At 46.1% G+C, this 27,861-nt stretch overlaps 1 protein-coding gene across 1 annotated transcript; it reads right to left on the bottom strand.

Annotated features, from left to right (window-relative positions):
- Positions 1–66: 66 nt before the first annotated feature.
- Positions 67–21,460, bottom strand: LOC109461618 (protein APCDD1-like). Its single transcript, XM_019757997.1, has 7 exons — positions 21,288–21,460; positions 15,375–15,524; positions 14,101–14,250; positions 12,458–12,686; positions 4,624–4,944; positions 2,489–2,654; positions 67–342 (listed from the first exon to the last, which is right to left on the bottom strand). The coding sequence occupies exons 1-7, from the start codon at positions 21,458–21,460 to the stop codon at positions 77–79; spliced, it is 1,455 nt and encodes a 484-aa protein (XP_019613556.1). The 3' UTR covers positions 67–76.
- Positions 21,461–27,861: the final 6,401 nt, after the last annotated feature.

The following is a 27,861-nucleotide window of genomic DNA, read 5'->3' as shown; positions in this document are numbered from 1 at the left end:
TCTTAAACATTTTTTACTATACATTAACTCGAACAAGCTAATTGAGAAGAAATAAGAAAACTCTCTAGCGTGGCGGTTATCTGAACCCATACAACACGACACATGATAAAAAGACAAGCGCTGAATTAAATGTACAACGTCTGGAAATATTTACATCGTTCATGTTAGTCCTTATGTCGGGAGTATGCCTGTCCACTGACGGCAGACATTGCAGAAGTGGTGTTTGGTAGGACGTGGGGCGCTGGGCTGGGTTCTTCGGACTTGTGCCGTCGCTGGGTCTCTGTCCGATGTACAGCAAGAGCCGGTCTTGCATGTCTCGCTCCATTTTGAAGAGTTCATATTCTGCAACACATACATCTAAGTTAGCTATAGACCCCCTTTCCCATAGACGAAATGTTGCCTCTCTATCCCTCTTTTACAGATATTTTCATGGTCATTGCTCTGCAGAACTCACCCAACTAGTTCCACCACTCAGAACTTTTCAGCGCTCCACTAGGTTCTCCACTAGCTCACACAACTTCACCGTTCAAAATCTTTTTACAGTGACAGTTTCTTTCCCCGTATAGCCAAGCTTTGGAATTCACTCCCTGACAAGTGTTTCCCACCAACCTACAGTGAACAGGCTTTCAAATCAAACGTTCACCGCCATCTCTTGACATAGCCATGTTTCTCTCTTATTTCTAGTTCAATGCCGAGGAGTGGTCGTATAGGACTTGCATTGAACTACTCCGTTAAAACGAAACAGGCATATGAACGAACAAAGATGTTTAAAAACGTTATAGATTCATTGCAAACTTCTCATTAGTTTAGTCCCCCTGGCAGCTTGTCCTGGAACTGCAGGGGAATTTTTAAAACATATTCGAAGGAGGATAAGTGAAGAACATGTCGACGAATTGTCCTGATTTTTTGTCTGTAGATAGCGGAAGTGATGCTTGACATGACTAAATAACAATTGATGACATGACTAAACTCTATAAATCTGTTTCGATCGATAATAGGACTGTGAAGCACTTGTGACATATGTAATTGAGAACAAAAGGATCATTGGTAGATATTGATTATGTAAATCAGTGCCTTATTTGCACAATTTATGAGATGTGAATAGTATTTTTTTAAAGATACGACTGTCGTTGGGTGGAGAATATCTACTCTCCAAGCAGAGGTTTGGGTTTTGGGGGTATTTTTAGTGTGTTTTTAGGCTTTGTTTATCGGGGTTTCTCTTTTGCACTGAATTTTTTTTCCCACCAAACCCAACCTCTGCCGGCACTCACCTCGGGGAGGGGCAAACCTATTCAAAACAGGCGATAGTGCCCCTCCCCGGGAACCATCAAACTGTCATTAGGGATATCCATTTTATTGTGGTGGATTATCACATACCTAGCCAGTCAGAAAGACATTCATTGGGCCACATGCCTCCTGCTGACTATGCCTATTCATGCGTCTGGTTCACACCTCCTTGCAGAACAACTGATAATGTGTTGAAGAGATTAGGTTTATAGCCCATTGAAGTTTTCGACTGCCTGCAGAGGTTGGGTTTGGTGGGAAAAAAATTCAGTGCAAAAGAGAAACCCCGATAAAAAAAAGCCTAAACACACTAAAAATACCCCCAAAACCCAAACCTCTGCTTGGAGAGTAGAGAATATCATCAACTGATATGATTCATGCAACTGAGACTCTCTCGAAAATAATGAGTAAAAAGTACAATTAGTCCACCGGAAGGGTTGATATCATTCGGCGAGGGTTTGAACTCTTGTTTGATAGAATTTTTCCTCATAGATTTTGGGAAGTTAGTCCAAGGGGTGCAGATCTATATCCCTTTTTCCGACATCAAAACCTATGTGTCACCCAATATCAAGACCACAGAATGTCCACAACAAAAATTAAAAAAGTGGTCCCCTTTAGTATCAGTGGAATCTACAAAACGCCCAAAGTCGACATTGATTTTCATCTTTCTAAATATCCAAATATCAATTCATCCGCAGCTTGTTAAATTATTGCTGGCCCAAATATCTGAAATATGCAAACAGACAGACAAACAGATACGGACAGACCAATTCTACGGAGGTAAGGCCACACCGTCTTAATTTTATGGATGACATCCACGCGCGCATTGATTTTCACCTGTTCTAAAAAAAAAAGATCACGTGCACCGAGGCTCTGTCCTGGCTCTAGGCCTAGGTAGTCCATGGTGGTTAGCAACAATACGGAGCCAGCTTCACAGGCTACCGAAGTTTCACGACTCAAGAACTAAGTACATACGCACAGTGCAGATTCATACATTCCGCAAAAAGCCAGCATGTGCCGGTTTGTCGTATATATACGTCGCTGAGCACTGCCGTAAATTCACAATACCAGCTTTGTATTCCTGTGGTTTAGTAGCATTTTTATTTTTGGCCAGAATTCGCCCGCGCGCACTAGTTTGGGGGTCTTCAGAGGATGTCATCCATAAAATTAAGTCGGTGTGGCCTAATAATAAAGTGTACGTTACCTATGTGTGGGAGGGCGATACCTAGTGCGACACACCCGTTAGTACTGGTAACGTCCTGCTCCAGGCCGATCTGCCAGGTGCCGCCATCCCCACAACCCTGCCCGTGGAACACATTCAGGAGTGACGTGGTGTCACTGTCTTCTGGGGTCACTCTCATGTGCGTAACCTGAATTCGAAGGTTAAACAAGTATTAACAAGTCATTTTGTGAACCTCATAAAGCCGGTAATTAATAAAGGGTTAATGCCCCGACCCGAGGTGTATATAGCGAATAAACGACCGAGTGAAACGATGTGGTTTATTCGGTGGTTTTCGCACCCGACCAGGGATTATCTCACCATATACACCGAGGATAAGACGGGACATTAACGTTATTATAATATAGTATATATAAATACTAGTCTTAACACTACTGTTAGTGTCCCCCGTATAATGGTACGGTCCAAAAAGTAGGTTATGGCCTTATAACCCATGGGAAATGGAGCCTTCTGATTGGTCGACGGCTACTGGCTATATGATAATAAAGGGTTAATGCACTGCCCCGAGTTGTATATGGTGTCATAACTGCATGAGCAGCTGCCATAACCACCGAATAAACCACCGTGTGAGCGAAGCGAACGAGGTGGTTTATGAGGTGGTTATGGCAGCTGCCCATGCAGTTATGACACCATATACAACGAGGAAAAGGCAGTGCATTAAAATTATTATCATATAGCCTATCCAAACTGTCAATCAACACAATTCCTGTTTGAAATACAACAGCTTTAATATATATACATACATAAAATACATTCGAATATATTATACGCTTTAAAACAAATATGGATAATTTCATTTAATGCAAATTGTAGTTTAAATGAAGCTAAACAAAAAAAGTTTATTGGACAGAAAAAAGGCTACAAAGGTTTACAGAAAGAGTCGCATGCCCCTATACCCTATAACATAATGGTATCAGCCATAACACGACATGTGCTGTTATTCCGCCATAACACCACATGTGCTGTTATCGGGAAATAACAGCACGGGTATCCGGGCCTCTGATTGGTCCACGCCGTCCGGCTATATGATAATAAAGAGTATTAGACACAACCAAACTCCAAAGCGTACGTCCGTTGTGATGTTTTACAAATAATAAAAAAAAGAACCATGGTCATTGGGCGTAACTTAGTACATTCTTTGCAAAAGATGTGTCATGTACAAAGGTACTACAATTTCTAAGATGTAAAATCACATTTTGATTTCATACTAAACAAGAAGTAAATAATCTCATACCTACGTGAAATATTTTTGTTTAAAATATTTGAGTTTGTGTAGCTTTCTCGACAAACAGGTAAACAATCCTGTAATTATCATGATCGATATTAATTGATGATCGTATTAAAATGGCATCTATTGGAGGTGTGAAAAACCAATACAAACTTTTATGCCATTGGTAATGCAAATAATTTTTCTGTGCATGGTGATGTTACATTTTAACAAACGTACACATGTCAAATATGACTATCATTTACCCCCTACAAATTATGGCCTTTTCTAATTAGTATGTAGATTATACCCTTATTTGTATAATTGGCATATATTAATGTTCTACTTGCCCTTGGTCAAGGAAAATACTGGTATTGTAAAATTTCCTCATTGATCTTTTAAAAGACTTAAGGAGGCCCAAACTAACATCACTTCATCCCAAGTATCATCAGAACGTAAGATAGAAACTGCCAGGTGCCCCATAATCGAACTTGCGCCGTTTTGTCTAACAAACACACTAAACTACATACGATATCGCAAACATTTCCTTCTGTGAGAGGGCTTAAAGAGACAGACTACCTGAATATTGTTTAAAGTTAAAACTTTTGGTCCAACACAAGTTCTCTCACCTACAGCTTTCGACCAGACACTCTGGTCTTCCTCAGTAGACTGGCCCAGTGAAGCTTGTCACGTGGCTTCTTTGAAGTGTGACGTCATCACTGGGTCAAAGGTATCTGCTTAGACGATGTCGGCCCCCGTCGTGGTTCAATGAGGGGTGATGGGCCCTTAATGGTTAATATATTCCTTCACCCCTCTCAAGTATTGGACCAAAAGTTTTAACTTTAAACATGTACTAGTAACTACCAACACAGATGAACTTTCATGATAGTACCTGAAAAATGTATTCCGTGCCACCTTCTACCAGCGCTGAGCGAGCGCCCCTCGTGAAGCTGCCGCTGGCGTGTATGGAGAAAGTTGCATGTCGGCAGGATGGGTCCGAGTAGTGCGCGTACCAACCCTCCCATGTCCGGTTAGCAGGGTAGAACGACAGGTGTCTTGTGAGGAACAGCGCCTCTGGTCGCACCTCACAGCGCATGCTGACCCACTCTCCGTCCAGGTGCAAGGAGGACTCTCCACGTGTCGGTAAGACCGGAGGTCGTCTGTCGTCTGCGTCTTGGACAACTTTACAAACACTGCAGTTTGAATAGGATAACTGAGAAAAAAAAAACAAATAATCAAAATCATTTTCAGCATTCATGTTTGTTTCCAAATCATAGCTGGGTCACACACAGTGTGTCCATATTAAGGTATGTAGACAGGTGGTCCATGCCCAAATATGGGCATACAGACAGGAGCAGGTGTCTCTGATTAGAGATGTGGTTTCTTATTGGCTGTTCACGTAATGACTTTAACTGCTAAAAGAACACCTGCGCATGGTGACACGTACTTATAATAGGAACAATTATCTTGTGTTTTACAAGTATTGGCAAGGAAAAAGGATTGTCTTGGCTTGTAAATCGTTGGACTACATGTCACATAACCTACATTTTTATATACCTTGCTATGTTTTAACAGAATGTTTAAATCTTTGAACCAAATTAGCTGCAGATACATGTAGTGGTGTTGTAGGTCATTGACCTTTTGTTGATATTGTTCCCTATGATTAAAAAACTTCGAAGTGTCTTGAAGAGTATTGTCAGTGGGTACTATTTTGGTCTTAGCCAGGCCTCTGCCATTGTAACCACCATGGAATAATAGAATCTAGGAATAATGTCTGGTAGTTTATGTTAGCCGAATTTATTGGGTACTTCTAGTGCAAGCTTGCTTTTCAAGTCCTACCCAAACAGCTGAGGGAACCAGTAAATTAGTTAGAGACTAAACCTCCATACACACCCTTTTGGGTCCACAAAGGATAACCTTGCAAGGTAGAGCCACCCCACAAAAGCTACGGTCACAACCCGCCGTACATGCTTTTTGTCCGTGCGTTTTTTGGGAGGCTACGTCTGCTACGTTTTTTCTGAAAACGTAGGGAAGGAGTGGCGTCGACGCACGTCACTCGCACGTCACTCGCACGGTTGCGCAAGGTGTAAGAGTGTGGTCTGCACGTTACGTCTGGCCGTGAGCGGTTGCGTGCATCGTACGTTGAGCAAGTGGGAAGTGAGTTGTACGTGCTTACAACGTACGATCTCTTTGTGATTGCAACTTTATCGTAAGGAGGCCGTACTCACACGTGCTTCTTCCGCACGGCACGTACGGGACACGCGCGTCGCCCGTACTCGCAAGTTTTACATGCACTTTAAGTTCTACGGCGTGTCTGTGTGCTCCCAAATCCGTAGGATTCCGTACGGAGGTGGTACTCACCACACACGGATGCCCTACGTTTGCCCACGTTTTTGCACGTAGACAGCACGCAGGAGCACCTACGGTGGGTTGTGACCGTAGCTTAACCCACTCAACCTTTTCCGGAAACGCCAGGCGGTGGTGGAACCCTCCCACGTGAGCGCGCCGGCCAATCAGAACCTGGTACGTGTCACGATGCGCAGGTGTTCTTTTAGCAGTTAAAGCCATTACGTGAACGGCCAATCAGGCCTGGGAAACGCTATGGGTGGAGTCAAGCCTCGGAGCGGTTGAAAATGAGTGAAGAACGGTTGGAACTATCGATTCGGGCCTTGGTATGGTACCCCCCCCCCCCATGATTTCGTAACGGTTATGATTTGTGTAGATATGGTAATCTTTAAATGACAATTTGGAGAGACATGTTATGGAGAGATATACATATATTAGCGCGTTAGGTAGGCCGAGATTGGTTAGTGAGAATAACCAGTCAGGTGAAGGACTATTGTTAGCATAGTTGAGCTTGGAAGAGACAATTGCCTAGTTAGTCAGCGGTGACCGAGGACTCAGGTACGTGTACATGTGTAATTGTTGCTTTGTAGATATTAAGTAGATTGTATAACTGCTAGTAGTTAGTACCTCGTCTGTGTAACCCTAGACCATTGGTATCTCTCTGTGTAACTAAGTGATAAACTTCCTTGTGAACTATTAGACCATATAACATCTGTGTCCATAATATGAGCAGGGTCCATAATATCGCCCCCTTGAGAAATAGTGTGCTTTAAGATATTTTTACTGCAACATATTTTTGGTATGCACTCCTGCACCCCTCAAATGTACATACCTAGGGTATGTTGCAGTAAAAATGCACACTTTTTCTCAAGGTGGCAATGTTATGGACTATGGTGATATTATGGACACAGATGTTACATGTTATTAGAGTTAACATATGGATTAATAAACACGGCTCAGCAGAAGTAATCGAACTGTTTGAATCTAGTTTATAGTAAGATACATACAGACGCTAATATACCAAACTACCACCAAAGGGGCGGTTTGGACCTGAGGGGTCAAACCTATTAATTAGCTAGTGACCCGTGACCTCTCAGCGTCACCAGCCTTCCTCCTCAGTCTGTTTTTGTCCAGCGGGAGACAACACGTATTTGTCAGCTCATCCCTAAACTGCCGAAGCTTCGTTTTCAACCATGCCCCGCACACCCAGGAAAAAGCGAGGCAACCTCTGTACCGGCTGCGGGGAACCGTTATCTACCCACAAAGCCGGAGAAGCGGGGAATGACTGCAAAAGGAACAACTCGACGGATTCTTCTACCTCCAGCAACACCGGCGAGACCACCGGCAAGACCACCCAGCTGGACACAGCCGCTCTGCAACAAAGAAAAGCGGAGCTAGAGGCGGCAATCCGCGACGCAGAGCTCCGACACGAAGTGCAGGAACTAGAAAAGAAGCTACAACGCCTGACGACCGCCTCACCTCACCCTCCTACCGTCCCCTGGCACGGGGATCCCTCTGCCGGCGTGGCGGCTCTGCTCGGCGACGCAGACGTCACCCTGGATCAACTCCGAAAAGACTCCCAGCTGCTGACCATGGTGGACGAAAAACTGGCTCATCTGGACGGCGCCTCCGTTACCAAGCCGCCCCCCTCAAAAGGTAAGCGAAAAGTACTCTCTCCAGAGTCATTCGTTTTCAATTGCGAGTCCGCCGACGTGAAAAGCTACGACGACCTCACCCCGGAGGAATTCCTCAGCGGTAGCATGGGGCTCCTCCTGTCCGACGAGCTGACGGAAGAGGAGAGACTCGGACGGATCCTCCTGCTACAGTACACGTGCAACCGTCTGGCCCGGTACAAATGGTCAGTTGTACGCGCCTTCCACAGTGCAGCAGTACAGCGTGCACTCCAATCCAACACGGGTACCTGGAGACTCTGACTGGAACACACTTAAGGAGTTTTTCTTCGACGGGGACACTTCCAAGCTGAAACCCAAGAGCGCACCCCCCACGGCGTCCGGCGAGAAATCGCGGTCCACAAAGTTATGCTTCCGATACAACAAGAACGGCTGCACTACCACCTCCTGCAAGTTCGACCACGCTTGCCTTTTCTGCTGGGACAAGACGGGCCAGCGCTACAAACACTCCGAGGCCGATTGTCGTCGCCGCAAAGAGGCCAAGAAGGACGACCATACTGACGATACTAGTAAACAGGACGCCTGACAAACTCTCTCTAGCTCGGACACTTTAGCTACAGGGTATAGAACCGTTTCTTTCCCCATTGACGACTGTACGGTACGTGACTCTTCATTGTTTGTTAGACAGGGGTTTGACGATTGCAATGTTTCCCCGCCGCATACAGATGTCACTGTTTTCATGTCACATTGTAGCGATTGCGATATTTCTGTTTCTCCGCCGCACGGCGCTGTATCAGTTTCTCTGCCACACTGTAAAGACGAGGTTTCTGTCTCTGTCCCTGCGCCAGATTGTGAGGATAGCAATGTGTATTTTTCTATGCCAGATTGTACAACTAGCCAGGTTTCTGTCGCTGTCCCTGCGCCAGATTGTGACGATAGCACTGTTTATTTTTCTATGCCAGATTGTACAACTAGCCAGGTGTCTGTCTCTGTCCCTGCGCCGGCAGAGTGTGACTGTGAGGATAGCACTGTTTATTTTTCTATGCCAGATTGTACAACTAGCCAGGTTTCTGTCTCCGTCCCTGCGACAGATTGTGAGGATAGCATTGTTTATTTTCCCATGCCAGAATGTACAACTAGCCAGGTTTCTGTCTCTGTCCCTGCGACAGGTTGTGAGGATAGCATTGTTTATTTTCCTATGCCAGATTGTACCGAAAGCAGTGTGTCTGTTTCTCTGTCAGATTGTAAAGCTAGTGCGTCTACTGTAGCGCCAGTTCCTAGTGCGTGTTCCGTCGCCCCGCGACTAGCCCCGGAGCCGGGCTAGCTCGTGTGACTTGTATTCTTCTCCCCCACCGGGAGCACATGTCCTACACTGCCTCCAGCCAGGCACGGCTTACAATGATCCCTGTTCAACAGCCGACGGTACCCCTTACTAACCACGGTTCTGCAACACTGCACGCGGAGCACGTTGACAGCTATATTCAAGTGGAACTACAGCACGTTGCCACAATATGACCGTTACGGGAAGGCTTCTTTACTCCCAGTCTCGTGTGCAGTCCCTTACAAACAGTCCCCAAGAAGGACTCTGCTGTGAGACGGATAGTCGTCGACTTTAGCTACCCAGGGGGCTCTTCAGTCAACGCCGGTATCCCTACGGACAGTTATTTAGGGGAGCGTTTAGTTTTAAAGTACCCTTCCGTGGACGATTTCCTCTCCATAGTTGTCCGGCTCGGTCCGGGCTGTTTACTTTATAAGAGAGACCTCAAACGCGCGTACAGACAACTCTACGTAGACCCAGGCGATTACCACCTGCTGGGCTTCTGCTGGCGCGGACAATACTACGCTGATGTCGTCTTCCCGTTCGGGATCCGTTCGGCCAGCCAGGCCTGTCAACGTGTTACTAACGCAGTGACGCACATCTACGACGTCATGGGTTTTTCGTGCGTGAATTACCTGGATGACTTCGGCGGCGCGGACACAGTGGAACGCGCGCCGCAAGCCTTCAACCAACTGGGCTGTCTACTCTCCACGTTGGGTTTGGAAGAATCCGAGGAGAAAGCGGTCCCACCCTCTACCAGAATGGTATTCCTTGGACGGACTGTAGACTCTGTGACCATGACCTTGGAGGTCACCCCGGAGCGGGTCTCCGACACCTTGGAAGAATCGCGCGCCTGGGAGTACAAACGGGTGACACGACGCCGGGAACTTGAATCATTACTAGGCAAATTACATTTCATTGCTAGTTGCGTCAGACCAGGTCGGTTGTTTGTATCCCGAATGATTTTGTTCTTGAAGCAGTTCACCGACAGGTCTCAACGGCTTTCCCGTGGACGACGAGTTTCGGAAGGACATTGCCTGGTGGCGGACATTTCTACCCACTTATAACGGCATTTCGATCATACCCCAGCACGGTTGGTCGTCAGCTGACGAGATCTTCAGCTCGGACGCGTGCCTTACCGGATGTGGCGGTTTCCTGAACTCAACTGGCGAGTATTTTCACGCAACTTTTTCCCCACACGGTATTGGATCGCCACCCATGCATCAACTGCCTGGAGCTGCTATCCATCTTGGTCTGCGTCAGGAAGTGGGGCCCCCGCTGGGCCGGTCAGCGTATAGACGTGTTATGTGACAATGAAGCTTCAGTCACCGTGCTGATTCGGGCCGAACGCGAAGCCCCTTCTTACAATCATGCCTCCGTAACGTCTGGTTGTGCGCCGCCCAGTCTCAGTTCGAACTCAAGGCGGTCCATCTCCCCGGAGTCCACAACAGGCTGGCCGAAAACTTGAGCAGGTGGCACACTTCCTCGTACTATGCTCAGGAGTTTACCCGGCTGACGCGGGACATACGCACCTCCGCGGTCGGTGTCCTTGACAGTGACTTTGAGTTGTTGACCTACTTCTGATTTTCCAGGCCTCGCCGCTCAACTGGCAGCGCTCGACCGGGACGTCGTCGGGGCTAAACAGTCTGCCTTCGCGGAAGGAACGTACAAGAATCTGAAGACACAGTGGCGTGCGTACCTCCTGTTCTGTGAACACTTCCGCTTAACCGCACTCCCTGCTGAAACACGGACTCTCGCCAGGTACGCCCAGTTCCTGTCTCGCTCGCTAAAGTGCGTCAATAGCATAAAGATTTACCTCCACGGGGTTCGGTTGTTGCACTTGTTTCAAGGTCTCACACCCCCACCTGCCGGCGCCTTCGACTTACGGCTGGTCCTGTCCTCCCTACAGCGGCACTCCACCCACGTTCCACAACAGAAACTGCCCATCACCCCGGCGATCCTTCTGCAAATCCATGGTCATCTAGACGTAACTAGGCCGCTGCATGCGACTCTCTGGGCGGCGTTCTGCGTCGCTTTCTTCGGCCTTCTTCGCAAGTCGAACTTGGTCCCTAAATCCAGCGCTGCCTTCGACACGGACAAGCATCTCACCAGACAGTCATTTCACGCGTCCGAGGGCGGATTGGTGCTCCATATCACCTGGTCCAAAACCTTACAATTCAAACAAAAAGTCCTCTGTCTCCCACTTCCGGTCATCCCCGGACATCCCTTGTGCCCCACGCAGGCGTACCTGAACATGTGCCGGCTGCTACCTGCACCCCCTCATGCTCCCGCGTTTCTGATCCCCTCTCGAGCGGGGGTCCTAGTCACCCTGACTCATGATACACTGGTGACTCATCTCAAAACTCTGCTCCACACAGCGGGTTTTCCCGCCGCTCGTTTCTCAGGCCATAGCTTCCGACGCGGCGGGGCCACGTACGCCTGGCACTGTGGCGCGGACCCGGCCACCATCAAGCTGCTCGGCGACTGGTCATCAGACGCTTACGAACGCTACCTGGACTCGTCTCGGGAGCAACGTCGGGCCTTTAGCCAATTAGTAGCCCACAGAATCAAACAGGGATTCCTGCACTCTCAATCCTCTTAAAATCTCGCTCAGCTGCAGCCCCCAACCCTGCGTCATCTGAAGTCCCGCCCGGTTCTTCCATGATAACTCCTTTGTTCCCCACCAGGGGTCGCGTCAGTCACAGCTCACTCTCTGTTACGACTTGTTGTTCTTTAGCTGTGCGTAATTAGCGTAGATAGTTTTATTTTAGCTGTTCAGCGCCAGCTTAGTTATTTTGTTGTTATGAGCAGAGAGTTGATTAACCTCTTAGCATTATCTCGAGCGCCATAGCTCCACATGGTTGTTATACACGCCTAACTTAGCATATGTTTTGTGTAAAAATCTAATCTGTTGAACCCGATTGTTAACTTGACTGTTTACGTAGGCATGTTTGATTACTTCCCCATAGTACACTCCTTTTTAGCTAGCTATTGCTAACCGCCCCGTTCTCCGCACTCCGCCTCCGCACCTCGTCTCACTCATCTTCCCTCCGGGCTTGGTCTTGGTGGATTTATCGAGTTTACACGTCATTAAAATTTCTTACCAAGCCCATCACACGTTTCGTCCTTTATGAAATCAGATCTGTGTGGAAGGGAGTGCAGATAATTGGGGCGGTTTGGACCTGAGGGGTCAAACCTATTAATTAGCTAGTGACCCGTGACCTCTCAGCGTCACCAGCCTTCCTCCTCAGTCTGTTTTTGTCCAGCGGGAGAAAAAAACGTATTTGTCACCCTCCCACCCTCCCGTGGATTTGTCGAGTTTACACCTCATTAAAATTTCTTACCAAGCCCATCACACGTTTCGTCCTTTATGAAATCAGATCTGTGTGGAAGGGAGTGCAGATAATTCCTGAAATATTACATTTTTTCACCTGAACGTTGACCAGCGGCGGCTGGTAGCTGGTTGGTCTGTACAGCAGCCGCTGGGTGCGGTCTGTGTGAATGTCTCCCAGGAACAACTCTTCCGTCACGTGTCCATCACGTGAGTCCTGTCTCTGCTCCACGCGCAGCAGCTGCAGCTCGTGCAGCACGAAGTCCAGACCGACGGCACAGTCACGGTCAGCTTGGCGGGACAGAACTTCATAGGGTACGTCGTTGTGCCTACATGAAATTTTTTTAACAAGATTCTATCATCATGTTTTAAGTAAAGACTTTTGGTCCAACACAAAAAAAATTCTCTCACCTAGAGCTTTCGACCAGTCACATACATCATATCAGGGCCCATCACCCTTCATTGAACCGAGACGGGGGCCGACAGTGTTGATGTCACACTTCAAAGAAGCCACGTGACAAGCTTCACTTGGTCAGTCTACTGAGGAAGACCAGAGTGACTGGTCGAAAGCTCTAGGTGAGAGAATTTTTTTGTGTTGGACCAAAAGTCTTAACTTTAAACATGTAACTACCACCACAGATGAACTTTCATGATAGGAAAATTTAATCAGTAGCCCTATATGGAAGTGCTTGTGTATTTTGTTAAATTCATGTTTCGGCATCGATAAATAAAGAAAACAAATCATACTTAATCTTACTTAATAATATCTACTTTACAAGAAGAGATTGAATTATTTTTTTTGGCTTATCTGTGTGTCTGTTACGTTTTCAGTGCAACGACATAATTTCATAAACAACGACAACGACGACCAATAATTCGCTCTCTTGAGACGTGAAGTAACGATGAAGTGTGAACTAGAAAGGCCGACATTTGCTTTGGAGCATTGATGTAACTATAGAAGAAAGTGACATTTGCTTTGGAGCAAATGTGCCGGATGGCTTCACCACATTTTACGACAAGGCAGTGAAAGAAAGAGAAACACAAGGGAAAACAATTCTTTACATTGATATAACTATAGAAGAAAGTGACAACAGTTGGATAGCTATCCCCTACATGTACATTATTGATTAGGGTTTTTAATTGCTTACTTTAAAGCATTCCAATGCTGGAGCAGGAAAGCTTAACATACCTACCAAAACACTTGAATGCAGTTCATAATGTCAATATGACCGTGTTTATGTGAAGTCACCCAAACCGCGATTCGGGTAACTCGCATTCCACACATCTGGTCCACGTGCCATACATTATGGTTCTTGAGTTATCCTCCTTCGAAATTAAATCTTTTAACAAATGCGCCTGCAGTTCCAGAACAAGCCGCCCAAACTAGGGGGCCCAAACTCACGTCACTTCTTCCCCAGTACAAGAGCTACCCACCATTCAAATTTCGTGACCCTAGCATCTCTAGGTCATGAGATATCAAAACCGGAAGTTCAGCTGCAGTACCGTAGGAAGCCGATAGGGGGCCCAAAATCTAATCATTTCTAGGTCTCATCAAGACCTACTCACCTACTAAATATTAAGCCTTCTTAACTTATCGTGTTTATAGACACACACACACACACACACACACACACACACACACACACACACACACACACACACACACACATGAATGCCCCTCAAAACATAACCTTCTTGGCGAAGGTAACTAATGCTTGTAGGCAGTGATAAGAGAGCGCCTACCATTGGTGGTCGGACGCGATGAACCCCGGACACGTGGCATTGACTCGTGCTGATAGGTACGACGCGACCTCCTGGCTGTGTGACGTCACGGACACATCCTCCAACCAGTAATCAGCTTCGGTCCCACCGCGAGTCAGCCATGACACTTGCCTGGCACGGTAGTTTCAGATTATTTTTATTAATAAAAACATAACAAAGACAGTGTGACGCTGCACTCAAGTTTATAATTTATAACAGCGCCACACACAAAAAAGTACAATTAACATTTAAATATTACACAAAGACACCCCAAGACATTAAAAAAATGCTGATGCTAACAAGGTTATTTGAAAAATAAGCTTACGTGTTAACCTCCTATATCTCATTGGCGGAAACATATCCGCCAGTCAGAGCTAGGAGGAGAATTTAGGCCCATTAACACATGTAGTATTTGGACTAAGAAAAAGGCTCACACGTGCACACTCAAACCTCCCTCCACACATTATCTGACCGTATTAAACTTCATGGAGGTGTCAGCATCTGGTTGTCTCTGATATTTGAAGATCAGTTTGAAACAGACGTCTGTTTATTTCTGAACATCTGTTTGTTGCTTACTAAAACAATTTCATATTTGCCTGTAAGGACTCGTGCTGTTGGGCGACAGTGAAGAGTGAAAAGAAAAGTGTATGAAAAGTTATGAATGAATTTGCACAATTTACATTATCAAGAAGGAAAATCACTAGTGGTAAGAGATTGATCACCTTAAAATCATGACATGTGCATGTTGCGTATGGATGATTAAAACGTGATTTGTCGATGTAACCTTGTGATAAGTGCATAGACCTAAGGCCACAGCAAGTAAATTTTATGGATGACATCCTCCGCAGACTCCAAATCTAATGCGAGCGGGCGAAAAAAAATAAGGCGAGCCGAAAAAAACAAGGTTCTTACATTCTCAAATTTTGACTCAGTCATTGTGAAAATGGTTTTGATTCAGTGAAAACATCACATATACACAGCCAACATCACATATCACTGCATAAAAGTAAGTAACAAAACATTAAATCAGAGCATTTTCTTGTCTCCTGTCTTCATATTTAGCTGCCATCCAGCTTCCGGCATGGCAACAGACGTATTTGCCCATTGTCGGCATGTTGACCACTGTCAGAAGGCAACAAATTTTTTTTTTTTCAAAATCAGGCGAAAATTAATGCGAAAATTAATGCTGATGTCATCCATAAAAATGACTTGCTGTGGCCTAAACACAACTACTAGTGTAAATGTTTCTACACTACCTGAGTATGATTGCCCCACGTGAAGTCACTGTGTACAGTGGACTGGCGCAGTGCTGATCGGCGTAGAAGAACTGGTAGTTGTGAAAGTCCAGGTTCTCTGTGAAGGTGTACGACCTGGCGGTGAACTGTGGTCCGGGGCGAACTTCACATCTACAGAGGAAAGTCAACACGCACAAGTTTGTTTGTTTGTTTGTTTGTTTGTTTGTTTGTTTGTTTGTTTCGCATAACCGGTAAATTTACGCATTTAGGCGTAGCACACCAGTTTTGTAAATGTACGTACATGGTTACAAGCTGCGTAAGACCAGACTGTAAGGTTTGAACCACTCACACCGGGAAGGTCCCCTACTCTTTTCGATAAGTGCGGTAGGTTCTTTAACGTGCGTGGGGTGTGACTCTCCCCAAACACGGGACCTCCATTTAACGTCCTATCCGAGGGACGTCACTAACCGAAGCTAGGTACTCATTTCCACCTGAAATCAAGTCCCTCGAAATTGAGTTTACAGAATTGAATTTACCACATGCAAATGCACTTTGTTTGTTTCGCATAACCGGTAAACCGCCTTTAGGCGTAACATACTAACACACAAGCTACGTAAGGTTTGAACCACTCACTCCGGGAAGGTCCCCTACTCTACAAGTGTGGTGGGTTCTTTAACGTGCGTGGGGTGTGACTCTCCCCAAACACGGGACCTCCATTTAACGTCCTATCCGAGGGACGTCCCTACCCGAAGCTAGGTACTCATTTCCACCTGAGTGAAGTGAGGAAAGGCGTGTTAAGTGCTTTCCTCCCAATCAGGTCGGTGACATGGGCAGGATTCGAACCCGCAACCTCTTGGGTATGAGCCGAACGCGCTACCGACTGCGCCACACGACCCCAAGTTTCTATGTTTTGAAATAAATGGATGGAAAACGTCGGATACCTCGCTATGTACTGCCGAAAATTCACAAACCAGCTTTGTATTACTGTGGTTTAGTAGCATTTTTATTTTTTTTTTCAATTTTTGGCCGGAATTTTTTTTAATTCGCCCGCGCGCACTAGTTTGGGGGTCTTGAGAGGACGTCATCCATAAAATTAAGACAGTGTGGCCTTAGACACGGGACAGGTTATAGCTGGCTTGACGAATTCGCTGCGTTGTTTATTTACGTTTGGTGACCGACCGGAAAAGCAGAGACCCGTAAACCGGCGCAGTCCAATATCGTGACTTCTGTTGCGTGACGAAGTCACTAGGTAGCCTCCACCACCAGGCCTTTCTACGGGAATAAGGATCGTAGAATTCGGCAAAAAAAGAGAATCAAATGGGCCAAGGGGAGGTACATGTAGTTTCGTTCTACGCGCGGCATAGTCAAACCTACAAGGCGGCCAAACTCCCCCGGCAAATATTCTCCTATATATAGCCAGCGTAGTTAGTCTGGTAGAGACTAGTCACTAGGAATGCCAATGCACAACAGAAACGCTACGGGTTCGGTTGCCTTCCTAGCCTCTACCAGGCATCGCGGATCGCTGGAAAAATAGTAGAAATTGGCCGAAATAAAGGGATAGTATACCAGAGAAGATCAGGCCAGAGTGAAGATCCAATTTGCGACCCACGGGTATGCTATCCCTTTATTTCGGCCAATTTCTACTATTTTTACAGCGATTCCGCGGTGCCTGGTAGAGGCTATTGCCTTCCAGCATCTGCTTTGAGATTGTCGGTCGCCCCATCATGCTATGCGGAGATGTTATTAGATGGGTTTCTATGATGCTAGTGTACCTACATTTTAACACTGTTAGATTTCCACAGCATCTGGTAGAATGCGAATGAAGCTATTGGCAGCGCCCTTTAGAAAGTACCTCTCCAGGGGGCTACTTTGACATTCCCAGGGTGCCTTTCGTACAAGCTTAGGCCAGACTGACTTCATTTTATGGATGACGTCCTCTGAAGACCCCCAAACTAGTGCGCGCGGGCGAATAAAAAAAAATCCGGCCAAAAATATAAATGCTACCAAACCACAGGAATACAAAGCTGGTATTGTGAATATGTGGCAGTACTTAGCGACATACACGGCAAGCCGGCACGTGCTGGCTTTTTGCGGAATTTACGAAATCATGAATGGGCACTGTACGTATGTACTAAGTTCTTCAGTCGTGGAGCGTCGTATTGTCGCTAACTACCATGGGCTACCCGGGCCTAGAGTCAGGCTAGAGCCTCGGTGGACGTGATTTTTTTATTGTTTTTTTTTTTTTTTGTTTACCTAAGGAAAACATATTGTTTTTACTCAGTTTCTTCCTCCTCTAGCCAATGACGTGATTTGTTGACGTCACAATGTTGTTGTCACCATGGTGACTGGTGTTGGGTTACATAATGTTGCAATTTCATGGTCTGCTCTGCTCCTGTCATGACATACTAGTAGTACATGTATGTGAGTGTGTTTGAGTAAAAATTAACAGGGCAGACCATGTCCGAAGGTAAACATTATGCATTTGATTTGCAAATGTTACTTCTCTCTCTTTTTTTTTTTTTTTTTGAGAACAGGCGAAACTCAATGCGCGCGTGGACGTCATCCATGAAATTAAGGCGTTGTGGCCCTATAGCTATGCCCAGTGGAGCCGTGTCATCGGCATGCAGGAGGGTTCTGTCACGGACTCGTGATGACTGCACCGCCTGCCTCCCGTCTGCAGGTCCCGGTGATAAATCACGCCGCCGCCGCGCGCTGTTGGGCCCGCTTATTGGTTTTGCTGGCCCCGGGATGGTGGCGGGGTCGACTAGTGTAACCCAAGATCTTAAAACCAATATTTGTCCTCGGACAGTATTGCTATCACCCAGGCCTCGACGATAAATAAGAGCGCCTAGCTGTCAGCGGTATTAGAAGACGTGTCCCTGTAGCCTCTACCAGACACCGCGGATCGCTGGAAAAATAGAAATTGGCCGAAATAAAGGATAATATACCAGGGGAGGTAGCCGGCCAGAGAAGATCCAATTCGCGACCCACGGGTATATTATTCCTTTATTTCGGCCAATTTCTACTATTTTTCCAGCGATCCGTGGTGCCTGGTAGAGGCTAGGGTCCCTGCTGAATTGTCAGATATATAAATCTCTCCAAACCTCCCATTGTTGTCCACGTGCCAGGGGTGGACCAGACAGATAAAAATGTCGTTGCTGGTGCCATCAATACTCACCTAGCGTCCATCTGCCAGGCACTGCCTCCACTTGATCTCAACAACCTCCCAACTTTCTTGCCGGGCACCAAGCCCCCTCAGATTGATGAGTGGCAGATGTATCATCGCCTTAAGAGGATTAAAGCATCTAAAGCACCTGGTCCTGACGACATCCCACCAACCCTCATCAAGGAGTTTGCCTTCGAACTTGCCACACCTCTCACCGACATCACAAATACTTCTTTGCGGCAGGGCCGAGTACCACCCGAGTGGAGGGATGCGACCGTTATTCCAGTCCCGAAGGAGCAACCTGCGGACCTAGATAAAATCAGACCAGTGTCGTTGACATCACAGTTTGCTAAGGTAGTGGAGGGTTTTGTTCTGTCATGGCTCCTCCAAGATATTCTACCAGCGGTTGATCCCAACCAGTTTGGAAACCTCAGGGGAATTTCTACTACACACTGCTTGATAGAAATTCTCGACTTCTTCTACAAAGGAGCAGAGATGAGACAATCCATCAGCAGCCTGGTGCTCACAGACTTCAGTAAAGCGTACGATAGAGTGTGCCATACAACCGCTGTCACAAAACTCCTGCAGATGGGAGCACGGCCCTCACTGCTTCCATGGGTGTGCAGTTTTATTTCACACCGAAGACAACGGGTCCGCTACCAACATGCCCTGTCACACTGGGAACACCTTACCTGTGGAGTGGCTCAGGGGACCCTGGTAGGTCCCCTGATTTTCACGGCTATGATCAACGATGCCGGCACACCGCACAACGCTTACTGGAAGTATGTTGACGACCTTAACTTGGGAGAAAGTCGAAAGGTCAGTGCACCCTCTACTCTACAGCAAGACTTGGATGGCCTGGACGAATGGTCTCACAAGAACTATATGCAATTGAATCCCAAAAAGTGTAAGGTCATGCATATCTGTTTTGTGCAACAACCACCACCGTTCCCTGTCCTCACACTGGGGGACAACTGCTTTCTGTAGTGACCCAGGCCAAACTGCTCGGTTTGCAGATTCGTTCCGACCTCCGATGGGATGCACAGGTCGACAGTATGGTCACCAAGAGCAGCAAGCGTCTATTCCTTCTGTGTAGACTGCGCCGTGCGGGCCTCCCAGCTAACGACCTAACTACCATCTACTGTGGCTACATTAGACCTCTTCTCGAATATGCAGCTCCTGTCTGGAATGCCGCCCTCAACAACAAACAAATCACTAAGCTGGAAAGAGTACAAACCAGAGCGTGTAGGATCATCCTGGGCCGTAGGTACACATCTTACCGGGACGCTTTGCAGCACCTTAACCTACAATCACTTACTACTCGCAGACGTGACTTGTGCTACAACTTCGCCATCAAAGCCAGACAGTCGCCGCGGTTCTGCTCCTGGCTACCACAGACCCGAGGCCAGCAGCACGGTAGACACTTACGGAACTCTTCACATTACCATCAAGCCAGCGGAACTAAGCGATACGTTACTAGCGCAAAACCCTCGCTGGCAAAACTCCTTGTTAGTGTGTAAATGAAATATTATGATTATATCCTTGTCGAACCCTTCCTGTCGACGTCGACAATAGCTGTTGCACTTTGCTGCTAGTTCATTGTCTATTTTAACCTGTATATATTTTAATCTGTCGGAATTTCCTTTTAAAATGTTTGTAATGGAACGGTGCAATTCAGTTACTACTGCAAGGCCGTTTTTATTGTGAATAATAATAAACCAATGATGATGATGATGATGATGATGAAATTAAGCAGCACCCATCCGTAATCATGCGATTTTGTGCCAATGACAGGTCACATCTAACATAGTAAAATCCTGATATTTCCAGGAGGGCCTGCATGCCCTTTTTCGTAAGGCGTAATCAGGCCTTTTTAGACTTGGTAATTCGTAGGCAGCCTACGCAAAAATCAAGTGAACGTAAATCGTAATGGGACATTAGCCGCAAATCGTTAAGTCGTAATCAGCTCTGAGACGTTAACGTCATTCGTAATCGGCGGCGAAAATTTTGCGCAATTCCTAATCACTAGATATCCCCCCATGCAGGCCCTCTTCCAGGGTATTGTGTGACTTCGGGAAGTGCAGTTGTGACAACAGACTGTTCCTGATTAGAAAAACTGACAATGACTGATAGGAATAATCTAAGATACCAAATCACTTCTTTCTTTTAATCTACCGTGTAATGTTACCAATTAAGGTGTGCCTTCACCCTAAATTCTCAACTGACGCAAATCAGTATGCAGAGCCGACCTGTGGTCAACCGAAGGAGGTCAGGAGGCGACCATCATCACAGTAGCCTGGTATCCAGTCTTTGGGGGTGGTGGGGTGTTCAGGCAGGTTGTGCCTTCGGGGGCTCTGATAGCTTCCCCCGCCCAGTGCAACAGGCCGTCCCGGTAGGAGTGTTACGCTGATAAGAGACTGTATGCTTGGGGATTTGGTTTTTTTTTTTCGGAGGGCTAATCAATCTCTCGTGAAATACACACCGGGAAACCTATGTGAGGCGGACGGGACAGAGCTCTAGCGGCCCCGACCACGATCAGACTGGATACCAGGCTATCATCACAGAGGGGTGCCGTGGGAGGTCAAGAAATAGAGATCAGCCCAGGCTTCTGGTTTGTCAAACATATTGGCAGTTTCCAGTGGATTGTTTTTGGATCTTTAAAACACAAACCCAGTCTAACGAAACATTTGTAAGAAAGACATAACATTTTGATGGTCTTTATATCATTATGCTCTGTTGGACAAGTCATGCAGTAGCACTAGCAGTACCTGGAGGAGACCCACTGCCCGGTGATATTAGGAGGCATGGGCGCCACCACCGAGGCCCCGTGCACGAGAGTCTTCAACATCCTCCCGCAGGTCCCTCCCGGTCCCGCCGCGCCCACTGTAGCTGTCAGCACCACCAAGACTGCCACAGGCAACCCTGGGTCAAATACACACATGGTAGACTCTCCGTGTTTACCAAACAACTTTTTTCTACACATCGCATTTAGCTTCCCTGACTTGGTAAACAAAACGATCATGTATCAGCTAAACCAAGATCAAGGGAGCGCCACGTAGTTTTGTAAAACAGGGTGGACAACAGAGGAAGACAGCAAAAACACGACACATCGCTTCCCCCACTTACCTTTGCACTTTGCCATGCTGTTTCTCTCGTCTGATACTTGAGTCTTCCTCCAAGGGAATATCAGTGGCAGTTGACGCTACAGTTTTACTGGTAGTTGGGTCAAAGACTCAACTTAGATCCAAGCCGTAAGCCTTCTCGTGACGCCTTGTTGCAGTTCCATACTGTTGACAGTAGTATCTTCTACAGCAAGGACACAAGGACACACGTTAACTGACAGTACTGATCAATTATGCAATACGTATCCGTGTAGCCATGCCAGCCTTCTGTGTAAAGGCTCTGTACCGAGCCATTGGTCACTTGAAATGTGATTGGTGACTGGCTGACAGGAAGGTAGGCTGTAGCCTCGTAACCAGACCACCGTGAGCAATGCGATATCCCTTCGGCGCCGAGAGCGTTTGGGGCCGCCAACCAGGCCTCAATTACCGCGCTTCGCTCACAACGCAACAAAATACAAAGCGTAATACCGGAAGTCAGCGGATACAGGGAAACCAGCTGGAGATAGGTCCGTGGTATAACTCGCCTGTGCTTGGTAAAGGCCGGAGCGGAAAAATTACCGCCAAGCCGACCAAAGGTTTGGTACCCAGGCTAGATAGGCCGGGGCTTCTCGAGTTGCAATCGATCCCAGCCCGTATGCACGCCTTGCGTTAGTACCAGATTGAGGATGTGTGTAAGCAAAAGTCTGGCGGCATGTTTCAGGTCGAGTGTTCCCGGTGAAAGCGCGGTTATTTACCCCCTTGGCTAGCGAGCCATCGTGGAGAGTCTTCAGGAAACTCTTGATCGTAGAATAATCGGGGATCTGACGTGCCAGGTCGGGAACCTGTCTGGGGAAAGAGCCGCTGGCCTCAAAATTATGAACGTCAATTGGTAATAATAGCTTTATAACGATAAGAAAGACAATGGAGTTTATAGCATATTCATACCCATCGGGGGCTAAACACACTGTATTTCCTAAAACGGACGAGTATAGGGCGGTTAGAATGGGGGTCAGTTTTCCTCCCGACACGATTTGTTTTGAGAATGTTTACTTGTGATCCTAGTATCGGGGATAGGATGTTAGATAATGAATGAATGAATGAAGACCTTTATTGTACATTTGTGTTCAACAGAACTAAGTACAGGTCGCATGGGTACAGAACATGAACATAAACATATACATTACAAATATATGAACATAATTATAAGAGTGTAAATAAATGTCTAATTTCTATTCTTTTCGGCTTCATCTCGCTTGGTAGTGATTGTATGGATATATGCGGCTGTGAGATTACTTAGAGTAGGTTTATCAAAAGTTAAAAGGAATACAAATTTCTCTTTACTAGTCAAATAACTAAAGTGGGGAAATATACTTAATACATGGCTAAAAAATATGAATCTATCTCTACTATACAAGGGGCAATCTATGGTGAAATGTATTTCATCTTCTATTCGGCCTAAACTGCAGAATTGATAGGTTCTTTGTTCTAGAGGAGTGCGGTTATGTCTTCCTGATTCGATTCGTAATTTGTGACAACTGATTCTTAGTTTTGTAATGGAGGACCTGTGACGTATGTTCGCTAAGTTGAGATATTTTTCTTCGATAATATATTCCGTATATTTTCGTTTGGAGATTCTTTTATACCTTTGATAATTAAGTCTCTACATTGGATATTTGATCCTAGTACTTCACCGCAGTAGAGTAAAATTGGCTTAACTAGGGTATTAAATAGATCTAATGCTAGAGCAATGGATGGGTTGTGGTTTGTTGCTAATGATGATTATATTCAGGTGGGTATGTATCTACAGTATGATAAGAACACAAAGTCATACTTTGTCGTCCTCTTCTTGAAACATGTGTACACGAATTTAAATAGTTTTCCAATGGTATTGATCGTAGTTAGGCGATATTACGTATGTAAACATTTCGTCTTTTTTTAGTTTTGTTAAAGGTGCGTATTCACACATGACGGTGAGAGAACCACAACACACAACCACAACGCATACCTCCGCTCCACTTGTATGGCGCCAGAATTCCCCATAACGTTGTGTAGTGGGCATTAGGCCACAGCAGGTAAATGCTGTGGAAGACATCTTCCACAGACTCCAAATCTAATGCGAGCGGGCGAAAAAAAACAAGGCGGGCCGAAAAAAAAGGTTCCTACATTTCAAAATTTTAACTCAATCATTGTACCGATGGTTTTGATTCAGTGGGAACATCAAATATACACAGCCAGCATCACATATCACTGCATCAAAGAAAAAAATAAAACATGAAATCATAGCCTTTTCTTGTCTCCTCTCTTCATATTTATCTGCCATTATCGGCATGTTGGCCACTGTCAGAAGACAACAAAACTTCTTTCTTTTTTTTTCTTCAAAATCAGGCGAACATTAATGCGAGCGCTGATGTTATCCATAAAAATTACTTGCTGTGGCCTCATAGAACAAAGTATATTACCGTTGAAGAGATTCATTTGTCACGTATAGATACAGTTCCTAGTGAATTCTTTCATCAGTGACAACTTTGGAAGGATAAGGATACTAACCTCCAAATTTTCGATGGCTATCAGTCCATCTTGTTCACGGAGTGGCCTAATCTCGCGTGAGTGCGAGACTAGGCCCGAGACTTGCATCGGTCTGTCGGGACGGTGCACATACAGTTGGAAGGTGCCAAGCTAAACCGGACAGAAGGTTGGGAGCTCCCCAAGACTTACTTACCCCTACTTCGGAGGGAGGCGGCGGGGGGTGGGACCCGACAGACCGATGCAAGTCTCGGGCCTAGTCTCGCACTCACGCGAGACTAGGCCACTCCGTGAACAAGATGGACTGATAGCCATCGAAAATTTGGAGGTTAGTATCCTTATCCTTCCAAAGTTGTCACTGATGAAAGAATTCACTAGGAAAAGTATATTACATTATCTTCGCCAAGACGGTATGTGTACTGTCCGTCTGTATGTGTGTCTGTCGACAGGATGACTCGAGAAGACTTATTCAATGGATTATCTTGATATTTGGTAGGTGGGTAAGTATTGATAATAGCTAAAAATGATTGGATTTTGGGCCTCCTGGCGCTTGTTATGGTACTGCAGCGGTGCCGGTTTTGATATCTCGTGACCTGGTGATGCTAGGGTCATGATTTCTGGATGGTTGGTACCTCGTCCTTTTTCTTAACGTGACCCCCTAGCAAACCTAGGGATTTCAGAAGCGACTCAGCATACTTCCTGCACAGTTCATGCCGGCCGTCGTTGGGAAAGTGTGGATAGGGAGAGTTCAGACAGGGCCGAGCTGTAGTTACTGTAGTTCTGTCCAAGAATGATTCTACATGCTCTCCTCTGTACTCTCTCTATTGACCGACCGGGTGCCACACTTCGCATGCATACTCCAAAACTGGACGTATAAACCCGATGTAGACAAGTAAAAGGATATCTTCTGGTCCAGCTGCTCTCCTCGCTCGCGGATGTTATCCACGCACAGACATCGTACCAAAGAACTGATATGAGGGGCATGTAGTCTGGCAAATACAAGCGTATCCGCATGACGGTCACAGTGTGGTGTGTGTCATGAAGATACGAGTCCAACTGACGTGGCAGCTTTCAAGAGAAAGTGTCAGTTGTCTATGTGCAATAGATTCAACCAATATTTCAGTGTGGAGATGCCTCTAGGTGCTGTCGTACGCGTGTGGCTGCACCACCTGCCGCCATTAAGTGTAGTTATATATTACCTCCATGAAAATGGAGGTATTGTTTTTGGCGCGTCTGTCTGTGTGTCTGTGTGTGTGTTTGTGTTTCCGCACATTTGTAGTCAGCATAACTTCATAACGCCTTTATGGATTGTGATGATATTTGGTATGCTGGTAAGTCTTAGGAAGAGAATTCAACACGAAGCACTAGTGATTATTGCACTCTTTTTATTTTCTACTTGATGGCCCTAAAATTCCATTAATGTCCGCTCATCTACTTCATTGCGCTGTGAAATAAGCCTGACGCTCATGAGGCAGTGGCCGAGTGGCGAGTGTTGTTTTACGGGGCTGTATAGCCGGTATAACTGCCCTTTGGCGAAACACACGAGCTGTTGAAATGTTACAAGCCTTTGGATTTTTTTCCTCTAAAACATCTACAGTTTTTAGATTCGTCTTTTAGCGGAGCAAGGGAGCATAAGTAGGGACATTTAAAAACGGGTCAATTTTCTTAACGCTATACTAGGTGAAGTTTACTACTTATATTGAAAGTAACAAACATGTTACGGTGGTTAGAGTCATGACTTTAAAACATTTTGTTAAACAAGTGGCTACAAATGACAGCAAACACTCCTTTCCTCTTCCCTTAGAAACCCAGGATGCTTTCAAAATGTCGTCAAAACGACAATTTCTTGTCTTATATGCGGCTCTATCTAGACTTCACGACCGTCTTATTTGAGCTGTAACGGCGGTTACAGAAATCTGGGGTAACGAAGGTTACAGAACCCATGGCTATTATTTCGTCCAAGTCATCAACCGTACCTAATGTTACGGTACGTACATTCGTCGTGAAACATAGTAAGGCCACAGCCGAGAATCCAGTCTTTCTTTCTCTGTCTGGCGGCCAGCTCTTCTTGTGGATCCGCAATGTACGTTTATCAGTGAGCAAAGCTGTTGACTGAATCATATGATCACTGATAGTCCACATTTCCAAGCTTCTTCTCCAAGGCTTTTGTCAGTTAGTTTCAGTATGGTCTGCAGAAAATAGCTGGACTCGCGTATACATCTTTTATTTAACTTCAAAATCAAGATCTGTAGCTGTATCTGTATAGCCGGTATAACCGCCTTTCGGCGTGATCGACTTGTTTCACTTAATCCTTGAACTTCTAACTCTAGACATTGTTTAAAGCTATCTAATGATAATGTCCCTACTGTGCTTGGTGACAGCGAGTTCCACTCTGCGATACAAGAATGAATTCTTGAACACCTCAATCCTTGGTTGATAACTCTGGTACTTGAAGGCATGACTTCTTTTCTGGGCTGGTATTAGGTACTTAGTAGTTGGGACGTCCACCAGTTTATTAGTCATTTTGTACATCATGCGTAGTCTGCAATATCCTCCCAGATAACGAGTTTTACGGAGATTAGGGTGCCATTCCGCCTGAGAACATTAGGTCTTTAGTGTTAACGGTGATTGCATCACTAGTGCACTGCTGCTGTCCTAAGGCCACAGCAAGTAATTTTCATGGATGACATCAGCGCGCGCATTAATTTTCGCCTGATTTTGAAAAAAAAAAAAACAACAACAAGAAAGTCTGTTGCCTTCTGACAGTGGTCAACATGCCGAAAATGGGCAAAGATGTCTGTTGCCATGTCGGAAGGTGGATGGCAGATAACTATAAAGAGAGGAGACAAGAAAAGGCTCTGATTTAATGTTTTGATTCTTACTTTGATGTAGTGATGGCTGGCTGTGTATAATGATTGAGTTAAAATTTTAAAATGAAGAAACCTTGTTTTTTTTCGGCCTGCTCGCATTAGATTTGGAGTCTGCGGAGGATGACATCCACAAAATTTATTTGTTGTGGCCTAATGACGTTATTATTAGGTCACTGCGGCACCTCTGACTACCGCACTGCCCACAAACCATACGAGTATGCATACCCGTAATGGTGGGGATTTTACCTCGATTTAGGCCGTCTTCACGATCGCGAACTCGCCAAATCGCGATCCGGATATATCGCATACCTCACACCTGGTCCACGTGCCACGTGCCACACGGTGGTAGTGCTATTGCTGGAATGATCATGTGTATCAAGCCTAGGGCCGTGTTTATGTGAAGTCACCGAAACCGCGATTCCAGGTAGGCTTTAGTATGCGATTTGGAGAAATTCGAACGTCGCGTTTCACGATATCGCATGTTGATTTCGGCTACCGGAGACCGTCGGCACGCAGATCGCCTACGCATGCGATTTTGGCCACCAGAAGGACACCCCCATGAAACTCCTTCCTCTTCGCCCCCGCCGTTCTGCTTCGCCCCCGCCCCGTTCTGCTTCGCCCCCGCAAAAAATCTGCTTCGCCCCCGTCGTTCCTCTACGCCCCCGGCGCAATTCTGCTTTGCCCCCGTCCTTCTGCTTAGCCCCCAATGGCGGCACAGCTCACAGTCGACACGAAAATCGTCTGCAAAATAACAATAAAGGCTGTGCCGCCAAATTTAATGTAGCCCATGCTCCGGCAAACATTCTGGACCACCTTTCTGCCAAGTGGCGTTGCACAAATCCTTCCCA

This window comes from Branchiostoma belcheri, unplaced genomic scaffold, assembly GCF_001625305.1.
Source record: "Branchiostoma belcheri isolate BF01 breed outbred unplaced genomic scaffold, Haploidv18h27 scaffold94, whole genome shotgun sequence".
In the NCBI taxonomy this organism is placed as follows: Eukaryota; Metazoa; Chordata; class Leptocardii; order Amphioxiformes; family Branchiostomatidae; genus Branchiostoma; species Branchiostoma belcheri.
Note: the sequence above shows the minus strand (reverse complement) of the source record. Positions and strands in the feature narration are given on the sequence as shown.

Bases quoted from the DNA above. Each gene is read 5' to 3' on its own strand.
- LOC109461618 (XM_019757997.1), bottom strand. From the start codon at position 21,460: ATGTGTGTATTTGACCCAGGGTTGCCTGTGGCAGTCTTGGTGGTGCTG. The intron at 14,251-15,374 runs GTAGTGTAGAAA...CTACCGTGCCAG, and splicing joins CGTGGGGCAATCATACTCAG to GCAAGTGTCATGGCTGACTC. The intron at 2,655-4,623 runs GTACTATCATGA...CTTCGAATTCAG, and splicing joins GCACGGAATACATTTTTCAG to GTTACGCACATGAGAGTGAC.